The sequence below is a fragment of the Budorcas taxicolor genome, chromosome 2 (genome assembly GCF_023091745.1).
Source record: "Budorcas taxicolor isolate Tak-1 chromosome 2, Takin1.1, whole genome shotgun sequence".
NCBI classification, from domain to species: Eukaryota; Metazoa; Chordata; class Mammalia; order Artiodactyla; family Bovidae; genus Budorcas; species Budorcas taxicolor.
Window position 1 is genome coordinate 1,261,643 of NC_068911.1, and position 25,430 is coordinate 1,287,072.

General features: G+C 64.3%; 3 protein-coding genes across 7 annotated transcripts in view; 2 read left to right on the top strand and 1 right to left on the bottom strand.

Annotated features, from left to right (window-relative positions):
- Positions 1 to 25,430, bottom strand: part of C2H7orf50 (chromosome 2 C7orf50 homolog) — a 67,351-nt gene that overhangs the window by 17,433 nt on the left and 24,488 nt on the right. The gene's annotated exons all lie outside the window — the stretch shown is intronic.
- GPR146 (G protein-coupled receptor 146) lies at positions 1,748 to 11,748 on the top strand. 3 transcript variants are annotated; one of them, XM_052662904.1, is made up of 2 exons: positions 1,748 to 1,814; positions 10,451 to 11,748. In XM_052662904.1, exon 2 carries the CDS (start codon positions 10,457 to 10,459, stop codon positions 11,450 to 11,452), a length of 996 nt encoding a protein of 331 aa, XP_052518864.1. In that variant the 5' UTR covers positions 1,748 to 1,814; positions 10,451 to 10,456; the 3' UTR covers positions 11,453 to 11,748. The 3 variants fall into 3 exon arrangements, with proteins under 3 accessions (XP_052518864.1, XP_052518874.1, XP_052518883.1); XM_052662914.1 differs by lacking the exon at positions 1,748 to 1,814 and adding an exon at positions 6,553 to 6,937; XM_052662923.1 differs by lacking the exon at positions 1,748 to 1,814 and adding an exon at positions 8,430 to 8,550.
- GPER1 (G protein-coupled estrogen receptor 1) lies at positions 21,129 to 24,262 on the top strand. The gene is made up of 2 exons (XM_052662891.1): positions 21,129 to 21,234; positions 23,009 to 24,262. The coding sequence occupies exon 2, from the start codon at positions 23,198 to 23,200 to the stop codon at positions 24,260 to 24,262; it is 1,065 nt and encodes a 354-aa protein (XP_052518851.1). The 5' UTR covers positions 21,129 to 21,234; positions 23,009 to 23,197.

The following is a 25,430-nucleotide window of genomic DNA, read 5'->3' on the forward strand; positions in this document are numbered from 1 at the left end:
CCTCAGAAGTCAACCCCAGGTACGCAGCTGGAAGCCCAGGAAGCAGGACCAGCTTCCCACAGCTCCGCCCCCAGGATGGTGCAGCAGCCCAGGCCCTGGCGTTGGCCTGAGCCCCGGGAGCAGAAGGCAGCAGGCCACAGCGCTGAAGCCTCATGGAGCGCGCTTACATTCCCCAGCTACAGAACGCTGGTCTGAGCCTGCCTGGAGGGTGGGTCCACTCTGAAGATCTCTGACACGCACAAGCTCTGCCATTCCCCCTGGCCAGGAGCCTGCGTGGTGGAGGAAGTCTTTCTCTGCAGATAAGGCAGTGGGGCGACCCAAGGCTTAGAGGCCCTGCTTTACCCAGTCAGGACCGCAGCCCTGCCAGGTGCAGGGCACCCAGGCATCCTAGGGTCTCTGGCTTGGAATTCTGGGCTCCAAGGCTTTTCAGAAAAGGAGGTAACAACACTCCTTAATTACACTGCTAGAATGATCCAAAGGCCTAAGAAAGCAAAGACCACCTGCTGTGTGACATTGGGCACCTGCCTAAGTTCTGAGCCTCAGTACGATTTAAAAGGAGGAGGGTACTGTCTTCCATCGATGGTAAGACGTGGCTCCTCACCTTAACAACTCTAAGATCCGCATGCTGCTTACACGCACAGCATCAGAATGTTTCCTTGCAATGGGCCATAAAGTTCTGGTATTCGCAGCACTGACGGAGTTTCAGACTTGATGAAACGAGGCTCATACACCTTGAAAGGCTGCTCTGAGGGCGCAGAACAGAAACCTGCGCGGAGCCTGTCCCCCTTCACTGCCGGGCGTTAGTGCCGGCTGACCACGCCCAGGTCTTCCCCTCGGCTGGCGACGCACTGCCACAAGGACGGTGCTGGGGTGAGAAGCAGGTTACTGTAATGACCACAGGGCCAAGGGGAAGGGTGGGGGCCCAGGGTTCTACAAGCGGCTGAGAGGGAGGGGGATCTGGTCCCCTAGCTGACCCCCAGCTTCCCTCTCTGACCCGTGTTCAGGAAGCTGTCCTGTGAAGCAGGGTAGTCTGAGGAGGGGCCCTGAGCCCGGCAGGCAGGACCCTGCCGCCACCCAGGGCCAGCCTCGGCCGCGATGCTCATTTCCCTGCTCCACCAGCCCCTGGTCCCACAGCGAACCTGCCTTAGCGCTGCAACCCGCACACCTGGGTTCTCGGAAGCCAATGTTCCTACGCCGGAGCCAGGGCCCGCTGCCAGGAGCCACTGCTGCAGCACAAGCCTTACAGTAGAGGAAACGACCTTGTTCTTGTCGCTTTTCCAACACCTACTTAGAGCAGCGGCTACGGAATTAATTAGGCTGCACACAATGCACTGTCTCTTTAAATGGTTTTCCTGCGACCAGTTGTTTACGAAGAAATTCCTCAAGCCAGGAAGTGAGGGGTGAGCGGGGAGCCAGCAAACACACTTGGGGCAGAGGAGCAGGTGCGCCTGGCAGGCCCCGATTACAGCCTTCGAGGGCGGGGTGACTGTCCCCTGCAGATGAGAGCGCCTCTGACTCAGCGGGCCGGCGCGCCCGCGGACCTCAGCCGAGCGTGCACCGGACTCTCGGCGGCCCGGGAGTCTGTCGGCATCGGGGGACCCCGGGCGGGGCGGGGCCGGAGCGAGAACGGGGGCCGGGGCGGGGCCGGGCGGGCCCGGGGGCGGGGCCGGGCGGGCTCGGGGGCGGGGCCAGCGCGGCGCGGTCACGTGTGTACACAGGCCCGCGCGGCGTGCGCGCCGTGAGCCCCGCCGCCTGCCGGAGCCCCGAGCTGCCCGCTCCCGCGGCGACTGCGCGGCCCGCGGCCCAGCGTGCCGGTGAGTGGACGCCGAACTCGGGGTGGGGGCGGTGGGCACACTCGGGCTCGGCCCGCGCGCGGAGCGGCGCGGGGACGCGGCGGCCGGCGGCCGGTTCTCCGCTCCGACTCGCGGGTCCCCTCGGCCCCGCCTGGGCGCTCTCCCCTCCCGTGGCTGCCCTCCAGCCGCGCGGCGCCCGGCCGGCCCGGCCGCTGCCCCGCGGTCATTCACCTGTCCGGGCCGCTGAGAGCCGCAAGCCGCGTAGGCGGCTCGGCAGCTCCACAGGCTCCTCACATGTCCTGCGGGGAGCTGACCGCCTGCTTCTAAGTCACGGTGGCTGTAACTTTCGTCCCTTTTATGATTACAAAATCTTGGAGATTTCTGGAACAGCATCTAAATGGAGATATCAAGTGTCCTAGGACACTTGATAAAAAACCCCTGTGCCTGGAGGCTCCTTCAAAACTTGAGAAGGCAGTGCCCCAGCCTCAGAGCGCCCACTGACCTAGGACAAGAAACCCAACACCAACCTAAGGGCAGCAGCACGGTGGCTGGGTTCTCTCAGCGGGGCACTGGCCCCGGCCATCTAACCGAGCTTCGGGGGGACAGAGGGTGAGTTGGGACCTGACAGACTTTCCCCTCATTGCTGGATGCACACTCGCTTGGCAGCCTCAGGCCACCTGCCAACAACCAGCTCCGAATCTTGGCGGAGCAGCGGCCCCCTCCTCCCCACTGTGTCTGCAGCACCTAGTGAGGCTGGCCTTGAGTCCCCAGGCGGCCAGCAGCCTGCTGGCCAGGCCTCTGCAGACACCAGAGTGTGGACACGATAGCTGACCACGCTCCCAGGCTGCTCACACAACGGGGACCAGACACTCTGCCGTCTCAGCTGGGTCTTCACTGGGGCACCGGTCACCACCGAGAGGAGAAAGAGGCCCTAGTAATAACTAGGCCCTGGGGACAGCCACATGCTCCCTGGCCTGCCGGGTGTGGCGCTCCAAACTGGAACCTCTGGTATCTCGCTAAATGAAGAAAGCCTCTAGAGATAACAGGCTTTTAAAAATCATAGCTCCCATCTGGTGCATGCATACTGTGGCGAGTCATGGACAGGAAGCTGGGGCCAGGCCCTGCCCTTGACCACTGCTGTCCTGCCGCCGTGGGGGTCACAGAAATACAGAGGAGAGACGAGCCCAGCGTTAGTTCTTCATTGACTTGGGGTCCCTGGAACTCAGAAGCCCCTGGCAGGTGGGTGACAGGAGAAAGGCACCTATGTCCACTGGGCATGAGTGGTGGGGTTTTAGGCTAGGACGTAGAACTGCTTATCGTTGTTTAGTTGCCAAGTCGTATCCCATTCTTCGCAACCCCCTGGCTACAGCCTGCCAGGCTCCCTCTGTCCATGGGATTTCCCAGCCAAGAATCCTGGAGTGGGTATCCATTTCCTTCTCCAGATCTTCTCAACCTAGGGATCAAACCTGGGTCTCCTGCCTTGCCAGGCAGGTTCTTTACCCCTGAGCCATCAGGCGAGCCCTCAGTCAGTTCAGTTCAGTTCAGTTCAGTTCAGTTCAGGTCGCTCAGTCGTGTCCAACTCTTTGCGACCCCATGAATCGCAGCACGCCAGGCCTCCCTGTCCATCACCATCTCCCGGAGTTCACTCAGACTCACGTCCATCGAGTCAGTGATGCCATCCAGCCATCTCATCCTCTGTCGTCCCCTTCTCCTCCTGCCCCCAATCCCTCCCAGCATCAGTCTTTGGTTCCAGTGAGTCAACTCTTCGCATGAGGTGGCCAAAGTACTGGAGCTTCAGCTTCAGCATCACTAGCCCTAGAGCTGCTTAAACCTACTGTATAGTGAAAGAGGGAAAAACTTGCCAAGGTCCCTGCCAGCAAATACACATGAGTGATTCCAGGTGGGACGAGGCACCAGCCACTTTCCGGGGCCTGAGAGGAAGGCACTGCTTGGGGAGGCGGCAGCCACACCCTCCAGGCCCTGGGATGTCATCTGGGAACCTCAGCAAACAACTTGCCGCCCACCAGGGCCATGTCCTCCAGCTCTCTAAAGGCTGCAGCCTCTCCGGCGCTTGGGCAGCAGCAAGTGTCCGTGGGGTCTCACAGGTGCTGCAGAGCAGGGGGCCTCAGTGTAAGGCGTAAAAGTGAATTTTCACTCTAAAAAATGCAATGCTGTCAAGGGTCAGAGTTCAGGTCCCTCCTCCGCCCCCCAGGGACCTATGGACAGAGAACCCCCTGCGAGTTAGCAGCAGGACAGGGTGCAAAGGACCAGGCGTCCTGTGCAGTCCCACAGGGGTCTCCTTCCTCCCACACACACGGTGGGAGGGCAGAGAGCACGCAGGAGTTTCCCAGTTTTAATCAGAGCCAAGGAAGCAACTGTCATGATTAGACCAAGTGTAAGGAGCAAAAATGACTGCTGGTTCCTCCCCTGGAAAGAACCACAGGCCACGGTAAGACCTGCGGCTCTGCCCCAGAGCGCCCCCAGGGAAGAGCACACCAGTGTCGGGCTGGGCAGGGGCCCGACTGGGTGCCAGGGGAGACGGGTCTGTTCTTAGTCTGTCTTCGCCTGATGGAGAGTACTGGAAGGAGCGGTAACCTCAAAAAATTAATCAGGGGACAATAAGAGAAAAAGCCGAGGGACTAGTGCTCCACAAGCAGAGGAGAACACGCCCGAATCCTTCCAGGGAGAGCCCGGGGCCGGGGGCGGGCCAGGGCCCGCCGGCTGCTCCCCTGCCCGCAGCCCTTCCCCACCGGCCGGCAAGCCCGTTCTCTTCCCGGGAGAACCGGAGACGCTGCCTGCTTCACGCTCACTGCTCTCTGATTCAGAACCTTAAAAAGCAACAAGCTACGGAAACCGAGCCACCCCAAGTGTATAATGAACCGTTGCTTATCGCAGCCCAGGAAGGCGCAGCGTCTGCGATACCAATCAGTATGCGTAAGCGCTCTACGTTGAAAACCGATGAAAACATCAGCTTTTCCGGAGTGTCTGGCTCCTACCAGCTGGATGTTAATTGTAGCTAGAGCCTTTGCCCATTATTGCAAAAGGAAATAAACACTCGAGTCACTTTCAAAGCATTTTGATGGCTCCAGAGCACTCAGTTGAAGTCCAGGCACAGTACACAGTGGGTCTCCAGGACATCAGGCAGGCAGGCCGGGCCGGTGCCCACCAGGACACACTGCCCTGGCCTCGGGGCCCTGCGCCCACCTCCTGGTCTGAGCTCTGCCAGCCCTTCTGCCCGGTGGGTCCTCGTGCTCGCCTTGGGGAAAGGCCTTTGAGGCCGTCCCACAGGCTGCAGGACACTGGCCACGGAGCTCCCTCTTTGGGGTGCTCTGGGCAGGCAGGAACAGGCAGGGTGCCGTGGGATAAGGTGAGCGACCTTGGAGGGGAGTTAGCTGGTGCTTCAGTTGGGCAGGCTGTGTGCGCACAGGGCCACTGGGGAGGCCCTGCCCATCACGGCCCCCGCCCGCCTCTGCTCTGCTGCACTCCCGGCCCCCCCTCTTTCCATGGAGGTCACCGTGGGCTGTAGCCCTGCGTTTCGGCAAGGCTTTTCATTGCCCGTGGACATTCACTTTTGAAGGGTTAGTTTATACAGTTCTAGGCTCTTTTTTTAAAAAAAAAAAGCCCAAGGAGAAAAGATGCTGACATCTGGCCTCAATACTTCCAGCAGCTAACCCAGGCGTGCGGTCCTTGCCGGCAGGGAATGAAAGAAGGGGCGCCTGTAAGCAGGGCGCCATCGGGGAGGACCCGCCAGGACCCCGTGGGGCTGGGGCCCCAGCTCAGCAAGCGCGGCTCCAGAGACTCGCTGTCTGTTCCTACAGCAGCCCTGGGGGCCCAGGGCCGCTAAGCTGTGGGAGGACCTCCTGCCCCCCAACCCCCAGTCCATGAGAATCTGCCCTTGGGCTGGGCCCGCTCACGAACCCTGCCCTCCCTCCCCCGTCTCCTCTCCCTGCGGCAGCCGGCAGAGTCAGGAGGCAGCACAGCAGCGCGCGTGTGTGGGAGGCGAGGACCCGCCGTTCCACGCCCAGCACCAGGGAGGGCCGCGCTCACCACCACACTCCATCCTCCCAACGGCCTGACCAGGGACCCAAGCCAGGCAGCTGCGGGCAGGGCGCCTGGGGAGGCTGGTCCTCAGTCTGCGGCCCACGGATGGGAGCCGCCACCAGGCAGCACGCGCCCCTCCCAAGGGGAGGTCTGAGTCGGGCCAGGGGGCACGATCGAGCTGCTTCCCCAAAGAACAAGAGCATAAGAAGCAGGCGGCCCTCAGTGCAGCGGGGCTTAGACACGCGCCCCGTGGCCCAGTAGGCGGCCCTCAGTGCAGCGGGGCTTAGACACGCGCCCCGTGGCCCAGTGTCCCCCAACGGGCACCCGGCCCGCATGCCACCCCTTCCCCGGGGCCTGCCACCAGCCCCCACCGTGTCCCCCGTCCCCATCACCAACGCGCAGGGGGTGGAGCGGCCGGGGGCTGCTTCACTGCTGCCCCAGCACCCGGCTCAGAGTCCTGGGCGCCGAGCAGAGGCTGGCCCGTCGGCTCATCTGCCCCGTGGCCCTGCCGCCTGCCAGCCCCCTCTCGAGGCCGTGTGCTGCCAGGCCGTCTGCCCAGCATGCCGGCACCCATGCAGGCACCGAGGAGGACACGTCACGTCCCGAGAGCTCCTGCTTAGGTCCAGAGCAGATCAGGGGACCCCTCCCTGATGCCACAGCAGCGCCGCCAGCCTGTGCTCACGTCAGGGTCCACCTGGGAGTCCGGTGCCCTCCCCAGGCTGGCCACGCTCCCCTCTCCAGTCCACTGCTGGCCCCAGGCGGGAACCGCCCTGGCCCGAGGCTGTGAAGACATCTCCACTCCCTGGAACAAGACCAGCCGGAAGTTGGCCGCACGGCAGTCATCCGGGGCCCAGCAGGGCCACTGCCCCAGAAGCATGATCAGAGGCGACAGGCCGAACTCTCAGAGAGTGGGGACGCAGGTCACCTTCAGATCAAGTTAGTCCTCTTGGGAGACACCGGATGCGGTGACCGCCGGACCCCCTCGACGACCAAGGAGCAAGCCAGGATGCTGGAGCCCACCAGCCTCCCGCCCCGGGCCACACGACATCAGGGCTGCTGCCGGCGTCGCTGTGAGACCATGGCCACACTCCTGCACGTGCCAGGTGCGCCCCTGCTCCGTGGACAAAGGCTGGTTGCAGGCCTGGCTGGGCATGCCCGCCACAGAAGAGGGGCGCCCACGGGTGAGGGTCCGAGAGTGAGGGGATATGTCTCTAGCCAGACGCGCACACCTGTATGTTCCCCGGGGCCTGGCAGAGGGGGGCAGGAGGCCTGGGGGAGGTGCAGACCCGGCCAGGCAGAGGCAGGGGTGCCGGGCAGAACCAGGCCCTGGCCAGGCTGGCAGCACCGGAGTCCCGGAGGGATCCGGGGCAGGGCCGAGGGTGGGGGGGGGGGGGGCAGGGGGGCACAGCCCCCCAACGCCCTGTCCGATGACGGGGCCCTGGTCGGCACCTGGTGGGCGCTGCTGCCTAGGGAGGCGTGGAGGAGGGCCCAGAGGTCTGGGAGGCCCCACCAAGCATAGGAGGAAGGTGGCCACGCCAGCCGGGGTGCCTGCAGGCAGGTCTGCAGAGGCGTGTGTCCGGCAGGTGGGCAGTGGGCGGGGGTGCTTGGTGGGAGGGGCAGGCGGGGCGCATTAGAGGGTGGACTGGGAGCCGGGAGGCAGTGGGCAGCTCTGACCGGTGTCGTCAGGACGGCCCCGGAGCAGGGTGACAGGACCAGCCTGGACGACGCTGCTGGGCTCCTGGTCCCTCCTGCCCCTGGGGCCGTCCTGACAACACCAGTCAGATCTGCAGTGGGTGACGGGCGGCCGCAGGCGGTGTCGTCAGCCCTGCTACTCGGGGACAGCGAGGGCCTGTGGGGCCAGGGGCAGGGCCCAGCGGCTGAGGGCCCACCTGGCCTTGCCTCCTGCCCCTGAGAGGCCAGGACCACAGAGGGCCCTGCTCGGAATCCTGGTCTCTGGCCACGGTCCAACTTCCCCTTTCTCAGGAAGGAAGGGAACAGAGAGCTGGTGACTGGAAAGGCAGCCCAGCCCAGCCCGCCAGTGTGGAGGGCGGGGGCCACCATTGTTCTCAGGGCCCTTCCTCACAGGGCCTTGGGGGAGGGGAGCCTGTTCCCAGACTCCTGCACTCCCAGAGCCCGAGCACAAAGGGAAGTGGGGTGACTCGGAGGCAGCTGCAGTGGGGTGACCCGCAGGGGCAGCACAGGGACCTGGACACAGAGGGACACCAGCTAGAGGCCTTGCGCCTTGACCAGCTGCCCCGCAGCCGTGCGCGGTGGGCGCACACTCCCAAAGTGACCGATGCTGACGGCAAGTCTGGGGGTGCCGGGCGCAGCTGCTGCTCTGGGTCCCCAAGAGCCCCTGGGGACCACCCGCCCCAGCAAGCGCCTCAGTGCCTCGTCCCTTCCACGTCGGCAGCCTGCCTCCTGCCCTCCTCACCCGCACTCCCACACGTAACACCTGGAGGCGAGGAGCCTCTGGGAAGAACACCAGGGACAAAAAGCGAAGACCGGCTGAAAGCAAAGGAAACCGGCACCTTTAGCGCATGAGCCGCAGTGAAGCCAGACGTGTCCTCCCCGCGGACACCGACAGGACGCGCACAGAGCTGTCTACTTTGTGGGCAGGGTTTCCAGGTTCTGTGTGTATGAGCTGCCAGGACACGGCGGCTCGGGCTGGCCGCTGAGACACGCAGACCCCTCTCGGGTCAAGCAAGCTGGCCACGTAAGCACCTGAGCTCTTGAAAAAAGTTCCGAGCTTATTTGCTCCGCGTGACCGCCTCCCGTGGGTCTCCAGCAGGGCAGGGCCCCTGCCAGCACGTCCCCTGCTTCCCTCAGCCCAGGAGCCCATAGGGCCCTTTCCACTGCCCCACCCGACATCGCAGAGGGCAACCCTTCCGTCCTCAGCCTCCCCTGGCCGAACCTGCCCTCCAGTGGATGGAGACCCCCAGGAGGGGGCAGGCGCACCAGGGGACCCCCGTCGGGCCTCAGGGGAGCCCGTGGGCAGGGTGCCATTCCCGTGTGCCGGCCCTTCCCGATACAACTCTCAAGGCTCCAAAATGGCTGTGAACAGGAGGCGCAGCTGCACCCGCCTGCAGCGGAGGGGCACCCTGAGAACCAGGCGGCGGACACGCACAGCGCCCCCCCACCCCCCGCCACACCAGTGTGCGCATGCGCCCCCACGCCTCGTGGAGGAGCACGCCGCACCGGGAAACAGGCCCGCAGCGAGTGGGGCCAGCGCGGCGGGAGGGGAGGGACTGAGGCCCGGGAGCCGGGCGAGGCGCTCGGGCTGGTCAGGCACCGACAGGATGCTCTGTGGACCAGCGTGCCGGCCTGCTCAGCGCGCAGGAGCCCACCGGCATTTGGGAGGGAAACGGGCAGCGGATCAGCTAGAATAGGATGGACACAGGCTCCGAGGACCCCTCAGGCCCGGCCCTGTCTGGGGCTCCTTCCCGCACCCTGGACCCCAGGTCTGGGAAGAGGGACCCGAGTCCCTGCAGCGGCTGAGAGTAGACGCCCTCCCTGGAGGTGATGAAGCCGGCAAGCAGCAGGCACTCAGCAGTCCTGCCCCCGCCTTCGGCCGCTGCCTTAGCGGCTCATTAGGATACAGACGCCCCCTCCCCGCGAGGCTCCTGCCTGACCCCTCCGTGTCGGGGGCGGTGGGCGGGGGGGTGTCACAGGCACACACCCTGTAAGCGGGCGGCTGCTCCGTCGCGTTGGCTGGCAAACAGACGCCTGTGGAGACCACATGTCATTCCCCCTGTGCCCCCCACGCTAGGCTCGCTGCCGCGGCGTGGGGCCGGGCCACTTAAGGGCAGGCGGGGCCTCCCTAGCCCCTGGACCTGGGAGGCCAGGGTCTGCCCCAGAGGGTTGCTGGCCTCGCTCTGAGAGCAAGAAGCCCGGTAGCCTCAGGACGCATGGCGTGGAGGGTTCCCCCCTCCCCAGGACTCAGGCATTGCTCAAGAAAGTCTGTCCTTCCCTCACCACTAAGGCACCTCCACCCGCCAAGGCCCACCCAGACCTTAGCGCCCGCCTGCCCTGACGCTGCCAGGCTGGGAGGGAGGGGACCGGAAGGGTGCCAGGCGCGAGTGCAGACTACCTCCCACCACCTCTGGCCCCTCCCCAGGGGTCCAGCAGTAGCTGGTTTTCAGGACAGGGGTCCTGGTGCCCTGGCACGGCACACCAGCGCTGCCCAGGCGGTGCGAGGGAGGCGGGTTGCTGGGCACAGACGGAGGTGGGGGGGGGGGCTGTCAGGATTCCGCAGTCAGCGCAAGGAAGGAAGGATGTGCGCAGCAGGGCTGCTGCAGCCTCAGGAAGGCTGAGGTTCCCGCGAGGGGGGCTGCGGGGCCAGGCCTTGGGTCCACCCCCAGCCCCCCAGCTCTCCTGCTACAGGCCTCTCTCACGCGGCCCAGGCACCCCAAGGTGCCAGCAGGCGCCTTACAGCTCCAGGGCTGTGGGTTTCCCGGCAAACAGGGTCAAGGAGGCCCGCGTGGCTCAGGGCCCTCACAGCTTCCAGCGAGGACGCCTTCGGCCGCAGAAAACACGCGCAGCCCCGTTTCCCGCCGGCCTCGGGGGCGGGGGCCGGGCTGTGGCCGCCAAGGCCTCACGCGCTGCTCTCCCCACAGCCCGCCATGTGGAGCTGCCCGCTCAACGGCACCGGGGGCGAGGACCCGCTGCCCTGCCTGCACCTCCAGAGGGCGCTGTCCGCGCTGTCGCTGCTCTACCTGCTGAGCGGCGTCCCCCTCGGCCTGGGCTACAACGCGCTGCTGCTGCTGGCCAACCTGCACGACCCCGGCGGCATGACCATGCCCGACGTCTACTTCGCCAACATGGCGGCGGCCGGGCTGCTGCTCTGCGCCCTGGCGCCCGCGCACCTGCTGGGCCCTGGCGCAGCCGGCGGGGCCGCCTGGGACCTGGGCAGCGAGGTGCACGTCTCGCTGCTGGTGCTGTTCAACGTGGCGGCGCTGGTGACGCTGTACTCCACGGCGCTGCTGGGCCTCGACTGCTACATCGAGCGCGCGCTCCCGCGCACCTACATGTCCAGCGTCTACAACACCCGGCACGTGTGCGGCTTCGTCTGGGGCGGCGCCCTGCTCGCCGGCTTCTCCTCCCTGCTCTTCCACATCTGCAGCCACGTGGCCGCACGGCTGGTGGAGTGCTCGCGGATGCGGGACGCGGCGGCGGACGACGCCATCATGCTGCTCGTCGGCTACCTGGTGCCCGGCCTGGCCGCGCTCTACGCGCTCGCGCTCCTGGCGCGGGTCCGCAAGGAAGACACGCCGCTCGACCGGGGCGCGGGCCGCCCAGACCCCTCAGCGCACAGGCTGCTGGTGGCCACCGTGTGCGCGCAGTTCGGGCTCTGGGCCCCCCACTACCTGACGCTCCTGGGGCGCACGGTCCTGGCGGCGCGGGGGCAGGCACTGGACGGGCACCACGTGGGGACGCTACTCCTCGCCCAGGACCTGTCCAGGCTCCTGGCCTTCGCCAGCAGCGCTGTGGTGCCGCTTCTGTACCGCCACCTCGACAGAAACTTCCCCGGCAAGCTGCGGCGGCTGATGAAGAAGCTGCGCCGTGGGCACCAGAGCTGCTCCCCGGACCAAGAGGGGGCGCAGCCGGTGACGGCATAGACGCTGCTCCACGGGCACCGCCGCGGGCGGGGCGGGCCGCACTGGCCGGAAGCGCAACGCGCGGTGATCAGTCCCCTGTGCCCAAGGCTCGCTCCCTCCTCTCAGGCATCCAGGAGACAACGCTGACTCCAGCCCCTGCTCCCTCGCCCCTGGAGACAAGGCAGAATCAGGCGCAGCCCCGTGGAGTTCCCCAGGTGCCTGGTGTAAGGGTGAGCCGTGTCCTCGGTACCCGGCTGCCCTCGGGTGTGCTTGCCTCCCACACCCACCTTTCAGGTCCACGCCCGCGACAGCCTGCTTCCCCCCCCCCCCCCCCCCCCCCCCCCCCCCCCCGCCGCAAACGAAGTAATGAAAACCTAACACCAGTATTTATACTTTGTACTGTTAAAATACTAGCCCTTTCGTTTTGTTTATGAGGAGACGTTTGGTAGGAAAGTCAGAAGGTATTAAAATGAAGGAAACGCAAACCCACTCGGGTGGCGAGCCTCTCGGCCACGGGGCAGGACGGGGCTGCAGGCTTCCTGGGACGCACAGGCGCAGCGGGAGGGGCCAAATGGGGCGTCTGCGGCTGCCAGTTGTGAGCCCGGCGGCACTGGTCCCCAAAGTGTGCACAAAAGGTGAGTGTCAACAAGGCAACAGGAGGAAAATACTCAGGATTTCTAACCCCAAAGCCGACGGGCCTGCCCACAGGAAAGACGGATATGGGCAGGCAGGCTCACGGGGCTGCAGAGCCCACCCGCCACCCTTCGCCCTCTCTCGCACCCCGCTGTCAGTGTCAGCTGTTAGGGACGCGGGGCGCCTCCCTTTCCACTCCCCACGTCTTCACGAAGAAATCACAGCCCCTCACCCCAACCCTGTTCTGAGCCCGAAATGCCCTAAAAGCACAGGCCTGTTTCTGAAGGCTGCAGTCGTGCAGGGCGAAAGACAAACGCGACACTGGGCGCCGCCCGCGCCCGGCTGCTGCCGTAAACACTCGCGGTGAGCTCACTGACCACCAGCTGCCCCAGGGCCAGGCTGCTCCTCTTGGCGGCATCTTTGGGGGGACCTGCCCCACGTGGCCCCAGTCTCTTGGGAAATGGAGCCCAGAGAGTGAGTGGCATGCTCTTCTACCTGCAGACTGACTTCCCTCCAGGCTGATGGCCTGCACAGAGCTACAGACACACTGGACTCGGGGGCTGCAGTAAGCCTTGGGGGACAGAGCAGCAGGAACTGGTGGGCTCCGGGCGCTCCTGGCGGTGACGAGCACAGATGCCCGCCGGCTGCTCCAGGGCCCCAGGGCCTGGTGGGAGCTCTCCTCAAATTCCCAGGGCCTCAGGCGGTGCCCCCCGCTGCCCCAGCACGTCCCCCCACAGGGGTCCCCAGACAGCAGTGGCCATGCAGAGCGGCGATGAGTGCCCTCCTCAGGGTCCCGGAGCCAGCAGAGGGAAGCGGCTCTTCCCCGCACCAGGGGCTCCTTGCAGAAGGGGAGCCCCCAGGGCCCAGATCTCTGTCCACGGCCCCCACCCCTCAGCCCAGCTGGTTTCCCCCACACAGTGCAGGGGGCCTAAGGTCACTCTGTTTCAGTTTCTCAGTGGCTTTGGTTGAAAGCTGGCTGGTCTCTGGGGACCTCCGGGGGGAGGGTGTCATCCGGTAGCAGCCACAGGCTTCTGTCCCGCGACCACCTCTACTGCTGACAGAGGACGAGCCGGGGTCTCAGGTGCAGCAGACCCCACCACTGCTGCTGCTGTGCCCTGAACCCCGCTCTGCCCCCCAACTCGAGGAGCAAGCCCACCTTCGCCTCAGCCACTAGCACCACAACAATCTACTTTCCATGGATGTCGGCTTGAGGGTCTCGTGCTGAACTCCGGGTGCCTTCTTGCTGCCCTGGTATGTTTGACTCCTAGTACCCCTGCCACAGTTGCTTACACGTTGAATGAATTTTGAACCATTTCAGTGAGATCAGGCAGGCTCAGGGCCGAACGGCCGTGCACAGACTCGAGGCATCTGAAAGAGAGTGACCAGCTACTTGGGAAAGGTCAAGGCGGACCAGGCACTCCGCCCTTTTCTCTTTTTTTAAGCTGTTAGTATGTATGCATTCTGACTGTGTGCCATGCAGGATCTTAGTTCCCGGCCACGGGTCGAGCCCACAGCCCCTGCACTGGAGACACGGAGTCTTAACCACTGGGCCACCACGGAAATCCCTGACTGGGGTTTCAATGATCTTATTTTTGTCAACAGACAAACTCCCCCAGCGTGCCGCGCTTCATTACTCAGGATCCCCAGAGGTGAGTTTAGCCTTGGGTTGACTTCATGAAGGTTGTAAAGCTTATTGTAAGAAACTGGGTCTCTTACCGATCACGGCAGATGTCATCCAGAAGTCAGAGCTTCCCTGGTAGCACAGTGGGCAGGAATCCTCCTGGCAACGCAGGGGACACGGGTTTGGTCCCTGGTCCGGGACAATCCCACGTGCTGCGGAGCCCCTGAGTCCCTGGCCACAGGTACTGAGCACCTGCTCTGCAACCGGCAAGCCGGGATTCCCGAGCCCTCGCGCCGCGCCTACTGAAGCCCCACGAGAGAAGCCGCCACGACGAGGGGCCCACGCACCACAACCGGGGGGGGGGGGGGGTAGCCCTGCTCTCCAACACTAGGGGAAAACCTGTGTGCAGCAGCAAAGGCCCAGCGCAGCCAAGACTCAAATAATTTTTTAAAAAAATTAAAAAAGTGAAACATTTGTTTCTTTATAAAAAGGACCTGACAAAGGACAAACCAGGAGTAAGTCGTTAAGGCGCTAAATTACACATCAAGTTCTTGAAGTTAAAATCAGGCGGGGAAATGTGGGGGCCTTCTCGTTTCTAACCCCTTACATCCGCCCAGATGGCCTGAATTTACTGCAGGTGTCTTAGAAACTGGGGAAAGAACACCCACACTTTTGAAGATTAAATTACGTGATATTTATTAGCCAATTTCTGGATTCTAATGTGTTTCTTGCGGTGTGTGACATGTCAGCTAAACAGCGCACAGCCATAACGAAGCAAGTCTTCCCCTCGTGAGTTACACTCCAGCCTTTCTGGCTACACCGTGGCTCCTCTGCTGGTCAGCGCTGACCCTGCACCACGCGGGTCTTCAGTCCGACGCGGATAAACCCCGAGCTGTCCGAGGGCCCATGGTGTGCCCACAGGGCTGGTGGTGGGTGGGTCCCACACACCTGCGGGGGCCAGGGCTCCGGGAGGCAGGGGGCCGCTCACAGAGCCGTGCCCTCCGTCACCACTGCTCGTGCGGGACACAGAGCTGGGCACTTCCTTCCCGCGTGTAGGTTTCCCAGCAGTTCCATGGGGGAGGGGGGGGGCACTGCCAAGCAGCCCGCCCCCGCCGCCCCGAGAGCCACGAGGCAGGAAGCCGATGGAATTCGGATTCCAAGCGGGCTAACGGGAGGCCCAGTGACCGCGGGCGCGGAGCGGGCGTGTTCGCGGAGCGCCCTCCGGTGGCCGCCGCGGCCCTGCACCTGCGCGCAAGGCGCCGGCTGCCAGCACGCGGCGCCGACTCCCGAGGAGGCCACAGCAAATCCTGCCTTCACAAGATAGGCCCCAGGGCGGGCCGTGGAGGCGCGCCCGGCCCCCGGGCGCTGCATGGTGCGCACACGCACGGCCCAGGGGCACCGAACCCACAGACGCGGTGCGGCGCTCAGGAGGCAGCCGGCTCCACGCGCAGGCTCTGACCCCCAGTCGCCTCACGTAACGCAGCGCACTGCCCGCTGGGCAGAGGAGCAGAGCCCGGCAGGAAGGCAACCGCGGGCGTTATCCCACCCAGGCGGGGCCTGCAGGGGCTGCGCCGTGTGCACCGCACGGCCCGCCCTGCCGCCTCCGCAGCCCCAGGGCCCGGCCCGCCGGGGGGTGCAGGGCCGCGTCGCCCCCCCCCGCGCCCCTCCCCCGCTCTGCCGCCGTGCAGCTGGACGGGGACACGTGCCTCACCCGGGCCCTCGGCCCCCACAGGGGCCCGCAGTGTACACACCCGCAGGCAGCAAGGCCCTAAGAAGCCAGTTCTGCTGGCGGGCACAAAAGGGGCAAGGGGCCAGCCGAGAGCAAAGGGCCAGGCCGCCGGGTGCCCCCAACGCCAGCAGGCTGGTGGGCTCAAGGTTACACCCCCGCGTGCCGAGGCCCGTCAGAACACACAGCCCGCGAGGGTAGAAGAATCTGAGCTGGGCGGAGGCCAAAGGGCAGCGCGGTGACAAGCACTCGCCGGAGAGGGCGCGCCCCCTACAGGCAAACAGAGGGGACGCAGAACCACCGCGACAAGCGGACCGCAAAGGTTCCTGCTCAGGACGGTCAGCCAAACCCGAGATAAGAGCCCACGGGAGGGGCGGTGGGTAGCTAGCGGCCCCGGAGATGTCCACAGGACTCGGGGGCGCCCCCGGCCGGACGCGAGCCTCCCCCGCGCAGACGCGGGTCTGGAAGGAAGCAGGGCAGGCCCCAAGAAGCTGGAGAAAACTCAGCAAGCCGGGACGCCGCCCACCCACGCCCCCCACTCACACCCCACACAGCCTTCTAGCCCCAGGAAGCAGTCCTGGTGAGCAGGGCCGGCTTCCTAGACCCCCTCAGGGCTATTTCTGGAGCCCCCGCAGAGAGCCACACAGGGAACACAACATCCTCAGGGCCCGGGCTGCGGAAGCTCTCAGGGGACCGAGGCTGGACCTTGGCAGCCCTTTTGCAAGGCTGAGGGAGGGGGCCCAGAAGGCCCAGTCCTTGGCCTGAAACTGGCACCAGAATAAGCCAGGGGGCCCGTCTCCTCAGGAAACTCTGAGCCTCACGTGAGAGCCTCCGAGCGAGGGTTCAGGCAGGCGGGCCGGTGGACAGCCACGTGGGAGGACGCTGTCGGCTTCACATGCTGACAGCGCTCCCCTGAGAACCGGCCCGCCCGCCCGTAAAAACTCACCCAAGAGGAGGAAGCACATGTGCAGGTGGGAAGCCCACCTGCAGGTTCTGACGGCAACTCTGGCTCTGGAAAACAAGCCCAGAAGGGACCCCGCAGCGCTCCAGCCGGCCGCCTGGCCGCACTGCGAGTCCTGGGGGGCACATCGCCGGGCGGCCAGGACGCCGGGCATCCAAGGCTGGTCGCGCTGAAGCGCAGATGCCCTCCGACCACGGACCTCACCACGGGCACGTCCTGAAACACCAGTGACCCGGTGCCGTCGGAGACTCACAGCTCAGCATGGGGGGTCAGGCCTGCACCAGCGTGCAGCCAACTCAGTGAAAACGAAAGTCACTCAATCGTGCCCGACTCTTTGTGACCCTGTGGACTATACAGTCCATTGGATTCTCCAGGCCAGGATACTAGAGTGGGAGCTTCTCTCTCTTCCAGAGGATCTTCCCAACCCAGGAGTCAGACCGGGGTGTTCTGCATTGCAGGAGGATTCTTTTACCAGATGAGCCACACGGAAGCCCCCTCAGCTCAGAGCAAAGCTATGGATCAAGTGTGGCCAAGGCGTCTGCCTGCGGGAGCGCCGAGAGCCACGCCCCTCTCTGCCTGGCTTCTCCTGGGGGGCGGGGCAGGGAGCCCACCACTGCCGCAGTGGAGCCCAGGCTGGTGGGAGTGGGGTGGGGAGTGGGGGGGAGTGAGCGGGGGAAAGGGAGGAGCCAGCGAGTGGGGGGGAGTGGGGAGGAGTGAGCAGGGATGGGGGCGAGTGGGGGGGGGAGTGGGGGGGAGTAGCGAGTGGTGGTGGGGGGGGGTGAGCGGGTGGGAGCCGGCGCAGGGAACTGTGGGCGGTTTCCTGAAAGCATCTCAGCATCTCCTGTTACCCTTCCAAACTCGCTCGAAGGGGAGGTCAGCCCCGCCAATGAGGTGGCTGTCACCAGTAAGGTGTGTTCGCCAGGGTCCCACTGGGAGGGGGGCTTGGAGCCCCTGGACCCACCACTCTGCACCGGGCAGTCCCCCAGACCGGGGAATGAGGGAGGGGACACGGCATCCGGGCTGGACCCAGAGGGCCAAGGGAGCGGTGGGCCCCCACCTGAGTCTGCAGATAGCTGAGGCCATAGACTCGCACAAGCCTGAGGCCAGGAGGGAGCAGAGCGCTGCCCTGCACCCTGGAGGGGAGCGAATGTCCCCTGCGGGCCAGCCGAACACGAGGCAGAGCACCCAGCACCCACCCTGGGGCAGGGGCTGTTCCGGCATCCACCATGCAGAGGGGAAGCCGGGGCCTGAGTTCAGGTGACCTTGGCTAGGCCAGGACACCAACTCCCGTCTGTGGACCCCACGGCCTCCCATCAGACAGCCCACCGCGCAGCGAGAAACACGATGCAGTGAAGCCGGGGCTCCTCTAGCCCCGAGGAAGGCCCCGGCCTCGGACAGAAGCCGGGACGCGGGAAGAAGCGGGCCTCGGGCTGTTCCGTCAGGTCCGAGGAGGCCGGGAGGCGCTGGGCGGCCAGGTTCAGCCGGGTGACAGCCACCGGCCGCAGCCGCGGAGCAGAGACCGCGGCACAGGCCCCGGGGCCAGAAACACCGACTGCTGCGCGACTGGACGTCAGGACGCCTGCCGATGCTGTCCTCCGACCTGGCCTTGACGTTCACGAGGCCTTTTCTCCAGTTTGCCTTAAAGAGACAGGCCAGCTCGCTTCCTCTCGGTCTGGTCGTCCGTCTTAATTCTGGCTTTCCTCAGCACGCCAGCGATCGCGCATGGCCGCGGCTCTCGGACCAAGGGAGCCAGACACGGGCCGGAAGCCAGCGGGTACAGACCACCGGCCCCACGCGCGGAGCGCACAGCGGCGTCAGGACGCGGGCCCGGCTCGCTGTGGGTCAGAATAAAGACAGCACGTCGACGCAAATGCACACCACGCAACGTGCACGCAGGGCGTCGGCGTCACACACGTGTGTACGGGCACGTGCGACAGGCACACGCGAGAGCTACAGACTGCGAGGAGGAGAGCCACGGCAAACCCACCGGTGCAGAGGAGAACGAGGCCCGACGCGCGGCCTGTGGCCACCGCGCGCCTCTGCCCCGCCCGCCTTTCGGCCTTTGGTGGAAACAATTTCCAACTTAATTGCCGTCAATTTCCTCTGAACACACAGCAGTGTTCTCTCCCCACTTAAAAGTCTGAGGAGCGGGGATATTTACGTGGAAACGAGGTGATTTTCCGGCGCGGCAGCCTACGCCTGCGGAGTTATTTAAAGGCCTCCCTCCAGGACTCAGAGCCCCCACCCCGCAGAGAGGCCGCAGGGTCAGAATTTCTGGGTCCAAAGGCGGTGACACCCTGCCCCCAAGCCACTCGCCCTCCGGCCGCCGGTCCCCAAAGGCAGAGGCCCGGGTGAGACCTGCAGGATGCTGGAAATGGACTTGCTCGAGCCCCATCCGGGAAACCTTCCGCGGACCCCTCCCCGGCGCACCCGCGGCAGGGCGGGACTCAAGGGCACTTGTCCATCTGTGCATACGTCAGCGCGGGGGGCGGGAGGAGGTGCAGAGGATGCTGGCGGTGGAGGCCTGGGGGTCCCTGTACCCACCCTGCTCCAGTGCGACCTGGCTTGAATCTTCCCGGGACTCATCACTTCCCAGGCCTGCCCAGCCACCTCGAGAACCGGCTGGAGCCCAAAGGCCTCCCTGACTCAGGGCAGCCCGGCCCTCCCCCGCCCAGCGCGCGCGCACAGCCCTCGTCGCGTCCAGGTGCGCGCTCAGCGCTCATCGCGTCCAGGTGCGCGCTCAGCTGTGCAGCTCTGCCCCTCAGTGCAGCGGGCCGGCCGCGCCGCGAGCACCGAGGAAGCGCCCGTTCAAGGCTGGGTGTTCACGGTTACAGACGCTCCCCACGCCTCACAGGAGGCCCGCCCGCAGAATACCGACGGGCCTGATGCCTCTCACGCAGGGCCGGGCCCTCACACTCAGCAGCGGCAGGAGGGGAGACGCCTATCCATTCGCAGCCACAGGAACACGAGGCCTGTGGCGTGGCAGCCCCAGCTCATTCCCGATGGTGAGCCCGAAGCCCGGGTCACGGCCCTGGGTGAGCTCGCGACACACTGGGTGTCGGGATGTCGCGCTCAGGTCGCACAGGTGGGGCTGAAGGCTGCGTTCCCGCCAGGAGAGAGCGGCTGTGCGGCAGGGGCGCGGCGCGGCTATTTCGGGGCCTGAATTCGCGCTTTATTTGTTTAACTCCGGAGGAAGCCGCACTTTCTCATGACTCATTCCCTCAAGATGGCGTCTCCAGCGTTTCTAGTGCGGAAACCATCCTGTGTGCAGCTGGCCAAAATTAGGTCTAAGATCAGATCAACCCCATCCATGTTATTGGGCCATCCTTTAAAAGGCGAGCCTATCAGAAGCAGAGCTGGGAAAAACCCTGAATATCAGATTTTTCCATGAAAAGTTCACAGTATTCTGCTGAAAATAGGTGCGTGCCTGCTAAGTTGCTCAGTCGTGTCTGACTCTTTGTGACCCCGTGGACTGCAGCCTGCCAGGCTCCTCTGTCCGTGAGCTTCTCCAGGCAAGAACACTGGAGCGGGTTACCATGCCCTCCTCCAGGGGATCTTCCCGACCCAGGAATCGAACCCACATCTACTGTACTGTCAGGCGGGTTCTTCAACTTTAGCGCCACCTGGGAAGCTGCTGAAAAGGAACCTCTCCTAAAACATACACCTGAAGGATGTCAAGTCAGCATCACTCTAACGTCGCGGAGCTCATCACAGGATGCGGCAGGCAGCGCGGGGCTGGGGACCCACTCGCATCCATACTCCCGCCGTCAGCAGCCCTCCGCTCGTGGGAAGCACCCGCCGCCCCAAGGCTCTCACTGCAGCAGTCCGCCTCATTTGTCCGTCATCCAAAGACCACTCAGACTTCAGTCGTACAGCTTCAAAAAAACCCCAAAAGGTTAAAAAAAAAAAAAGACCACACACCAAGAGGAAGATATGACATGGGTTAAAATGCAGTGTTGATGACAACTGCGGAACTCACGCCTGGGGATCCTTGCCCCAGAGCTGCGCACCCAGACGCTGGGGCGGCTCTGCCAGCCTCTCCCAGCCGCCAGCAGGTGGAGCGCGAGCTGGGTCAGCACTGGGACGGGTCAGGCGGGAGAGCGGGGGTCGTGGCAGGAAGAGGGGTTTTCTGCAGCAGCCGCAGGGCGAGCCCTCCAGGGGCTCTGGAGGAGTCGGGTGGGTGGGGGCGGGGGTGAGCTAGCGCCTCTCCAACAGGAAACGCTGCCCAGCCTGGAACTCACCTGCCCCCTCACTGCTCGCTGGGTCTGCATTTCTGTCTACAAATGTCTTGAGAGATTCGTAGGTTACATTCTCTATGCATAATTCACCCGCTACTCTCTAAGGAAATTTAGTGGCTAGTCGTAAAGGCAGTCTCTTGCTAAAACAAGCAGCAACATGTAAACTCCGACAAAGAATAATAGTTATTCTCTGAAACATAAACAAGACCCACTTACAGTCCCTTTAAAGTTAAAAAGGAAAGTTTGTATCAGCAGGTGAAGAAAAGCCAGCCCAACTGCAAACTTCCAGGAAGACGGGCGGTGGGGCCCAGCTCAGTGCCGCAGGGCGAGGAGGAGACCGGCACTGAGGGGGTTACAGGCGGGCTTGCGGAAGGCCGCTGCGCCTATAAAGCCTGCAGCCACCAGGGGCAGGCCTGGCCGGAGGGCGGCGGGCAGGCTGGCTGAGGGCTGGGTGCCGTGCTTCCTGCTCCTCCCCGCTCCTCGCTGGAGCCCTGCAAAGGCCCTGATTCCACCCCAGTCCAGAATCACTGCTGGGAGACATCGGGAGGCTGGCTGAGCTCCGCTCCCAGGGACGGGACAGGTCCGCTCAGGGCAACGCACATCGGGTGGCCAGAGGCAGCACAGGTAAGGGGGCAGGCAGCTGGGTTGGGCGGGCTCGCCTGGGGTGGTGAACAGCGGCCAGGCCGATGGTTGTCCCAGGACAACCCCCACTGGGACTTCAATATGGAGGCTCAGCGGGAAGGTTCTTTTTGTATCACAGGACAGCGGGGATGGTGAACGGTTTTTGTCCTCTGACGGCCGGCACTTTCCTTTCTCCTTCAGTGAGGATGCCCACCAGCCTGAGATTAATTTAATATGTAGAACACATAGCTAATAGATCTCCCTGGAAAAGGAAATGGCAGCCCACTCCAGTGTCCTTGCCTGGAAAATCCCATGAACAGAAGAGTCTGGCGGGCTACAGTCCCCGGGGTCACGAAGAGTCAGACGCGGCTGAGCCACTCAGCACGAGAGATCTCACAAGAACGCGGCTCGTGTTCCTAGATCTGGACACGCGGTGGCAATCTGAGGCAAGACAAGGCCCCACTGTTTAACACCCACCTTTCTATCGGTAAATTCGCGGCCAACTTCCATGAGCAAAGTGTCCAGCAATTAAGACTCAGGCCTGCCTCTTCTCAAGACTAGCACAGAAACAGCAGCAACGGCCGAGGGTGGGAGGGCACTCGGGGAAGAAGAAGGGCAGGAGAGCACTGCGGAGGCCGGGCGTGCCCCACGGCTCTGCTGGCCTTGAACTTCCGGAGATCAGCCCACAACCTCCCAAATCCCCACATTAAAAGAGCAAAGCAAATACTCTTAAGCAGCTTTTACAAAGAAGTTTAAAAACAGAGGCCCTAAACATTACAGATGGGGTCCAAGAACAGTGGCGTTTATCTGGTTCAAATTGGGATTACCGACCAGAGACGAATAGAGAGCACGGAGCCACCAGTAAGATCCAGTGTACCAGCCCCAGAAGCAGAGGCTACCGAGTCTTTTTAAAGTAACTGACTCGCGGGTCCTGATGCATCTCTTTGCTTTCCTTGTTTTTAACGGTGCTTTCAAGCGCTTGCTCGGGAAGTGTCTGTTGCTTTGGCAACACTGTGGAAGCGAGTCCCAACCATCTGCAGGTGAGGCTGGTTGCTAGGGCTCCTCCCTCCCACCCAGCTGCCTGGCCGCCTGCCCCCCCACCCCAGCCCGGGATGCCCCGCTACCCCAGGCCCTGCCCAGAGGCTCAGGGAGCACAGGAGCAGAGCCTGCGTCCAGCTGGGCGCTGGCGGCCACCAGGGCAGGACTGGCAAAAGCAGAGGTCCGGGAGGGTTTCCCTCCCAGCCTCCTGGTCACAGCGCTTCTAGGCTGCAAGCAGCAGGAAGGAGATACATCTGGTTTTACAATAACCGACAAAACTAAGACAAATTTTAAAATTTAGGTCCTGAAACAATGACCACTTTTTTCCATTTCACGTCATGAAAACAACTTCACGTTCAGCACCCGAACTCAGGATTGGCCAGGACCACTGGGTCCCTGCACCTGTGCAGCTGAAGAGCAAAGCCGGCTGCACCCTTGGCGTGCGCTGGGTCCGCTCTTCCAGAGAGTCACCTTTCCCCTCTCATCCTCCTAAGGCTCCCCACCCCCCACCAAGACACCCCGCCCTGCTCCCTCCAGAGCTGTCTCCGGCGGGCCTCAGGCCCAGGGCCCTGGAGCCTCGGCAGAACCCGGGTGTGTTATCTGTGTGCGACCCCCCTGCTCCAGCTCAGGGCTGGCCACCCTCCGGGCCGAGGGGACACACCCCAGCCCACCCACGCGTGTGTGCTCCCCCTCGCCGGCGCACCCTGGCGCCCGCTGACCCTCTGCTCTCGCCTCCCAGGTGCCCCAGAGTGAGGGCGCAGCCTCTGGCTGCACAGGTGCCCAGGGACCCGCTCTGGCCTCGCGGTCGCCTGGCTCACTTCCAGGAGCACCACCTCTCTCTCAAGATGCCTATCCTGCTCAGCACGGGCTTCCGGGAGCCGCGCAGCGCATCCTGAGAGGCCCGCCGCCCCCGGGGCCCCGGCTCGACATGGAGCTGCCGACGGGCGCCTACAACGGCACTGCCGCAGGGCTGGAGCTGCCGCGCGCGCTGGCCAACGGCTCGGCGGCGCTCTCGGAGCGGCAGCAGTACGCCATCGGGCTCTTCCTCTCCTGCCTGTACACCGTCTTCCTCTTCCCCATCGGCTTCGTGGGCAACCTGCTCATCCTGGTGGTGAACATCCGCTTCCGGGAGAAGATGACCATCCCCGACCTGTACTTCATCAACCTGGCAGCCGCAGACCTCATCCTGGTGGCAGACTCGCTCATCGAGGTGTTCAACCTGGACGAGCAGTACTACGGCATCGCCGCGCTCTGCACCTTCATGTCGCTCTTCCTGCAGGTCAACATGTACAGCAGCGTCTTCTTCCTCACCTGGATGAGCTTCGACCGCTACCTGGCCCTGGCCAAGGCCGTGCGCTGCGGCCCGCTCCGCACCAAGCCGCGCGCGCGGCTGAGCTGCGGCCTCATCTGGCTTGCCTCCGTGTCCGCCACGCTGGTGCCCTTCACGGCCGTCCACCTGCAGCACCGCGAGGACGCGTGCTTCTGCTTCGCGGACGTGCGGGAGGTGCAGTGGCTGGAGGTCACGCTGGGCTTCGTGCTGCCCTTCGCGGTCATCGGCCTCTGCTACTCGCTCATCGTGCGCGTGCTGGTGAGCGCGCAGCGGCACCGCGGCCTGCGCCCGCGGAGGCAGAAGGCGCTGCGCATGATCCTGGCCGTGGTGCTGGTCTTCTTCGTGTGCTGGCTGCCCGAGAACGTCTTCATCAGCGTGCACCTGCTCCAGCGCGCGCCGCCCGGGGCCGCGCCCTGCCGGCGCTCGCCGCGCCACGCCTACCCGCTGGCCGGCCACGTGGTCAACCTGGCCGCCTTCTCCAACAGCTGCCTCAACCCGCTCATCTACAGCTTCCTCGGCGAGACCTTCCGCGACAAGCTGCGGCTCTACTTGGAGCAGAAAACCGGCCTCTCGGCCTTGAACCGCCTCTGCCACGCGGCCCTGAAGGCCGTGGTCCCGGACGGCGCAGAACAGGCCGAGGTGAAGCTCAGCAGCACCGTGTAGGGGCCGCAGGAGTGGACGGCGCGCCCCACGCGGCCCTGGGGCATCTGTCCACCGGCTGCTCCCCCAGAGCCGTCCCCTGCCTCCGGCACACGCTGGGCCCGGGGCAGACGCTTCTGAAGCCCCTCAGGAGAGCAGAAGGGAGGCCACTGGGATGCAGCAGCCTTGTTTCCAGGCGGATGTGCCCTGAACCCGCCATCGCGGGGGCAGAACTCTCACGGCTGACGTGAGCTGGAGGTGTGGGGCGCGCTCCACGGCAGGTGTGCACCAGGCCCCCACGCCTCCCTCCACACCTGGGGGCACCTCTGTGCACAGCATCTCTGCACCTCCTGAAGGGTGGGGCGCAGCAGGTGTGTGAAGAGCCTGCCTCTGAAACGGTGAGTGGACAGTGGCGACGTAGACAGAGACCCTTCTTGCTAAAATATAAGAAAGAAGATCTAACAAGTCTGGGGCTGTTCAGCCTTTTGTCAATAAAACTGTCGCCAATGCCTCTGACTTATCCATCTAACTGGTTCCCTGCGGGGGAGGGGGGCACTCAGACTCAGCCGCAGAGCCACCCCTTCCTCACAAGAGAAACACCCCATGTCAGGAGGCCAGCCCCCTGGCCAGATGACGCTGTCTGAGCCCTGGATGCCCCCGGCACGTGGAGGGCACCCCACACACGTTGCACACCCTGGGCACCAGGATAAGCTTCTCAGAGGGGCCTTCAGAGGGGAACGCTGGACAACGTTTAGGTGACAGCAGATGAGCCAGCTTTAGTTCTAACAGTTCTCATGGGTGCAAACCTCCAAAGAGAGTCTTTGTCCTGAGCAAGTACCTGCGTTCACCAGGTGTCTCCAGCGACTCAGGCCCCACTGAGGCTTGCTTCCCCTGTGAGCGCCCGTCTGAGCAGGTGAGCGCTCTTATCGAGCCCCCGACCCTGGCAAGTCCCCATCGCAGGAGGAGCCCCGGGGCAGGGTGCTCACCTGCTCTTGTCCCAGCTAGGGCTGGGGGCAGGGGCGGGGAGACAGCGTGTTAGAGAGCCAGGCCTGTCCCGGCCCCTCCAGCAAACCCAGGAGGTGTGTGGGCAGCCTCCAGAGTCTGAAGGGCAGGTACAGGCAGAGACCCCGACTTCGCCGAAGGGCTCTTCCCAGACTCGTGCTCTTGAGCCCCTTTTCACCCAAGAGCCTGG

Excerpts from the sequence above, each read along its gene's own strand:
- GPER1 (XM_052662891.1), top strand. The coding sequence starts at position 23,198 with ATGGAGCTGCCGACGGGCGCCTACAACGGCACTGCCGCAGGGCTGGAG.
- GPR146 (XM_052662904.1), top strand. The coding sequence starts at position 10,457 with ATGTGGAGCTGCCCGCTCAACGGCACCGGGGGCGAGGACCCGCTGCCC.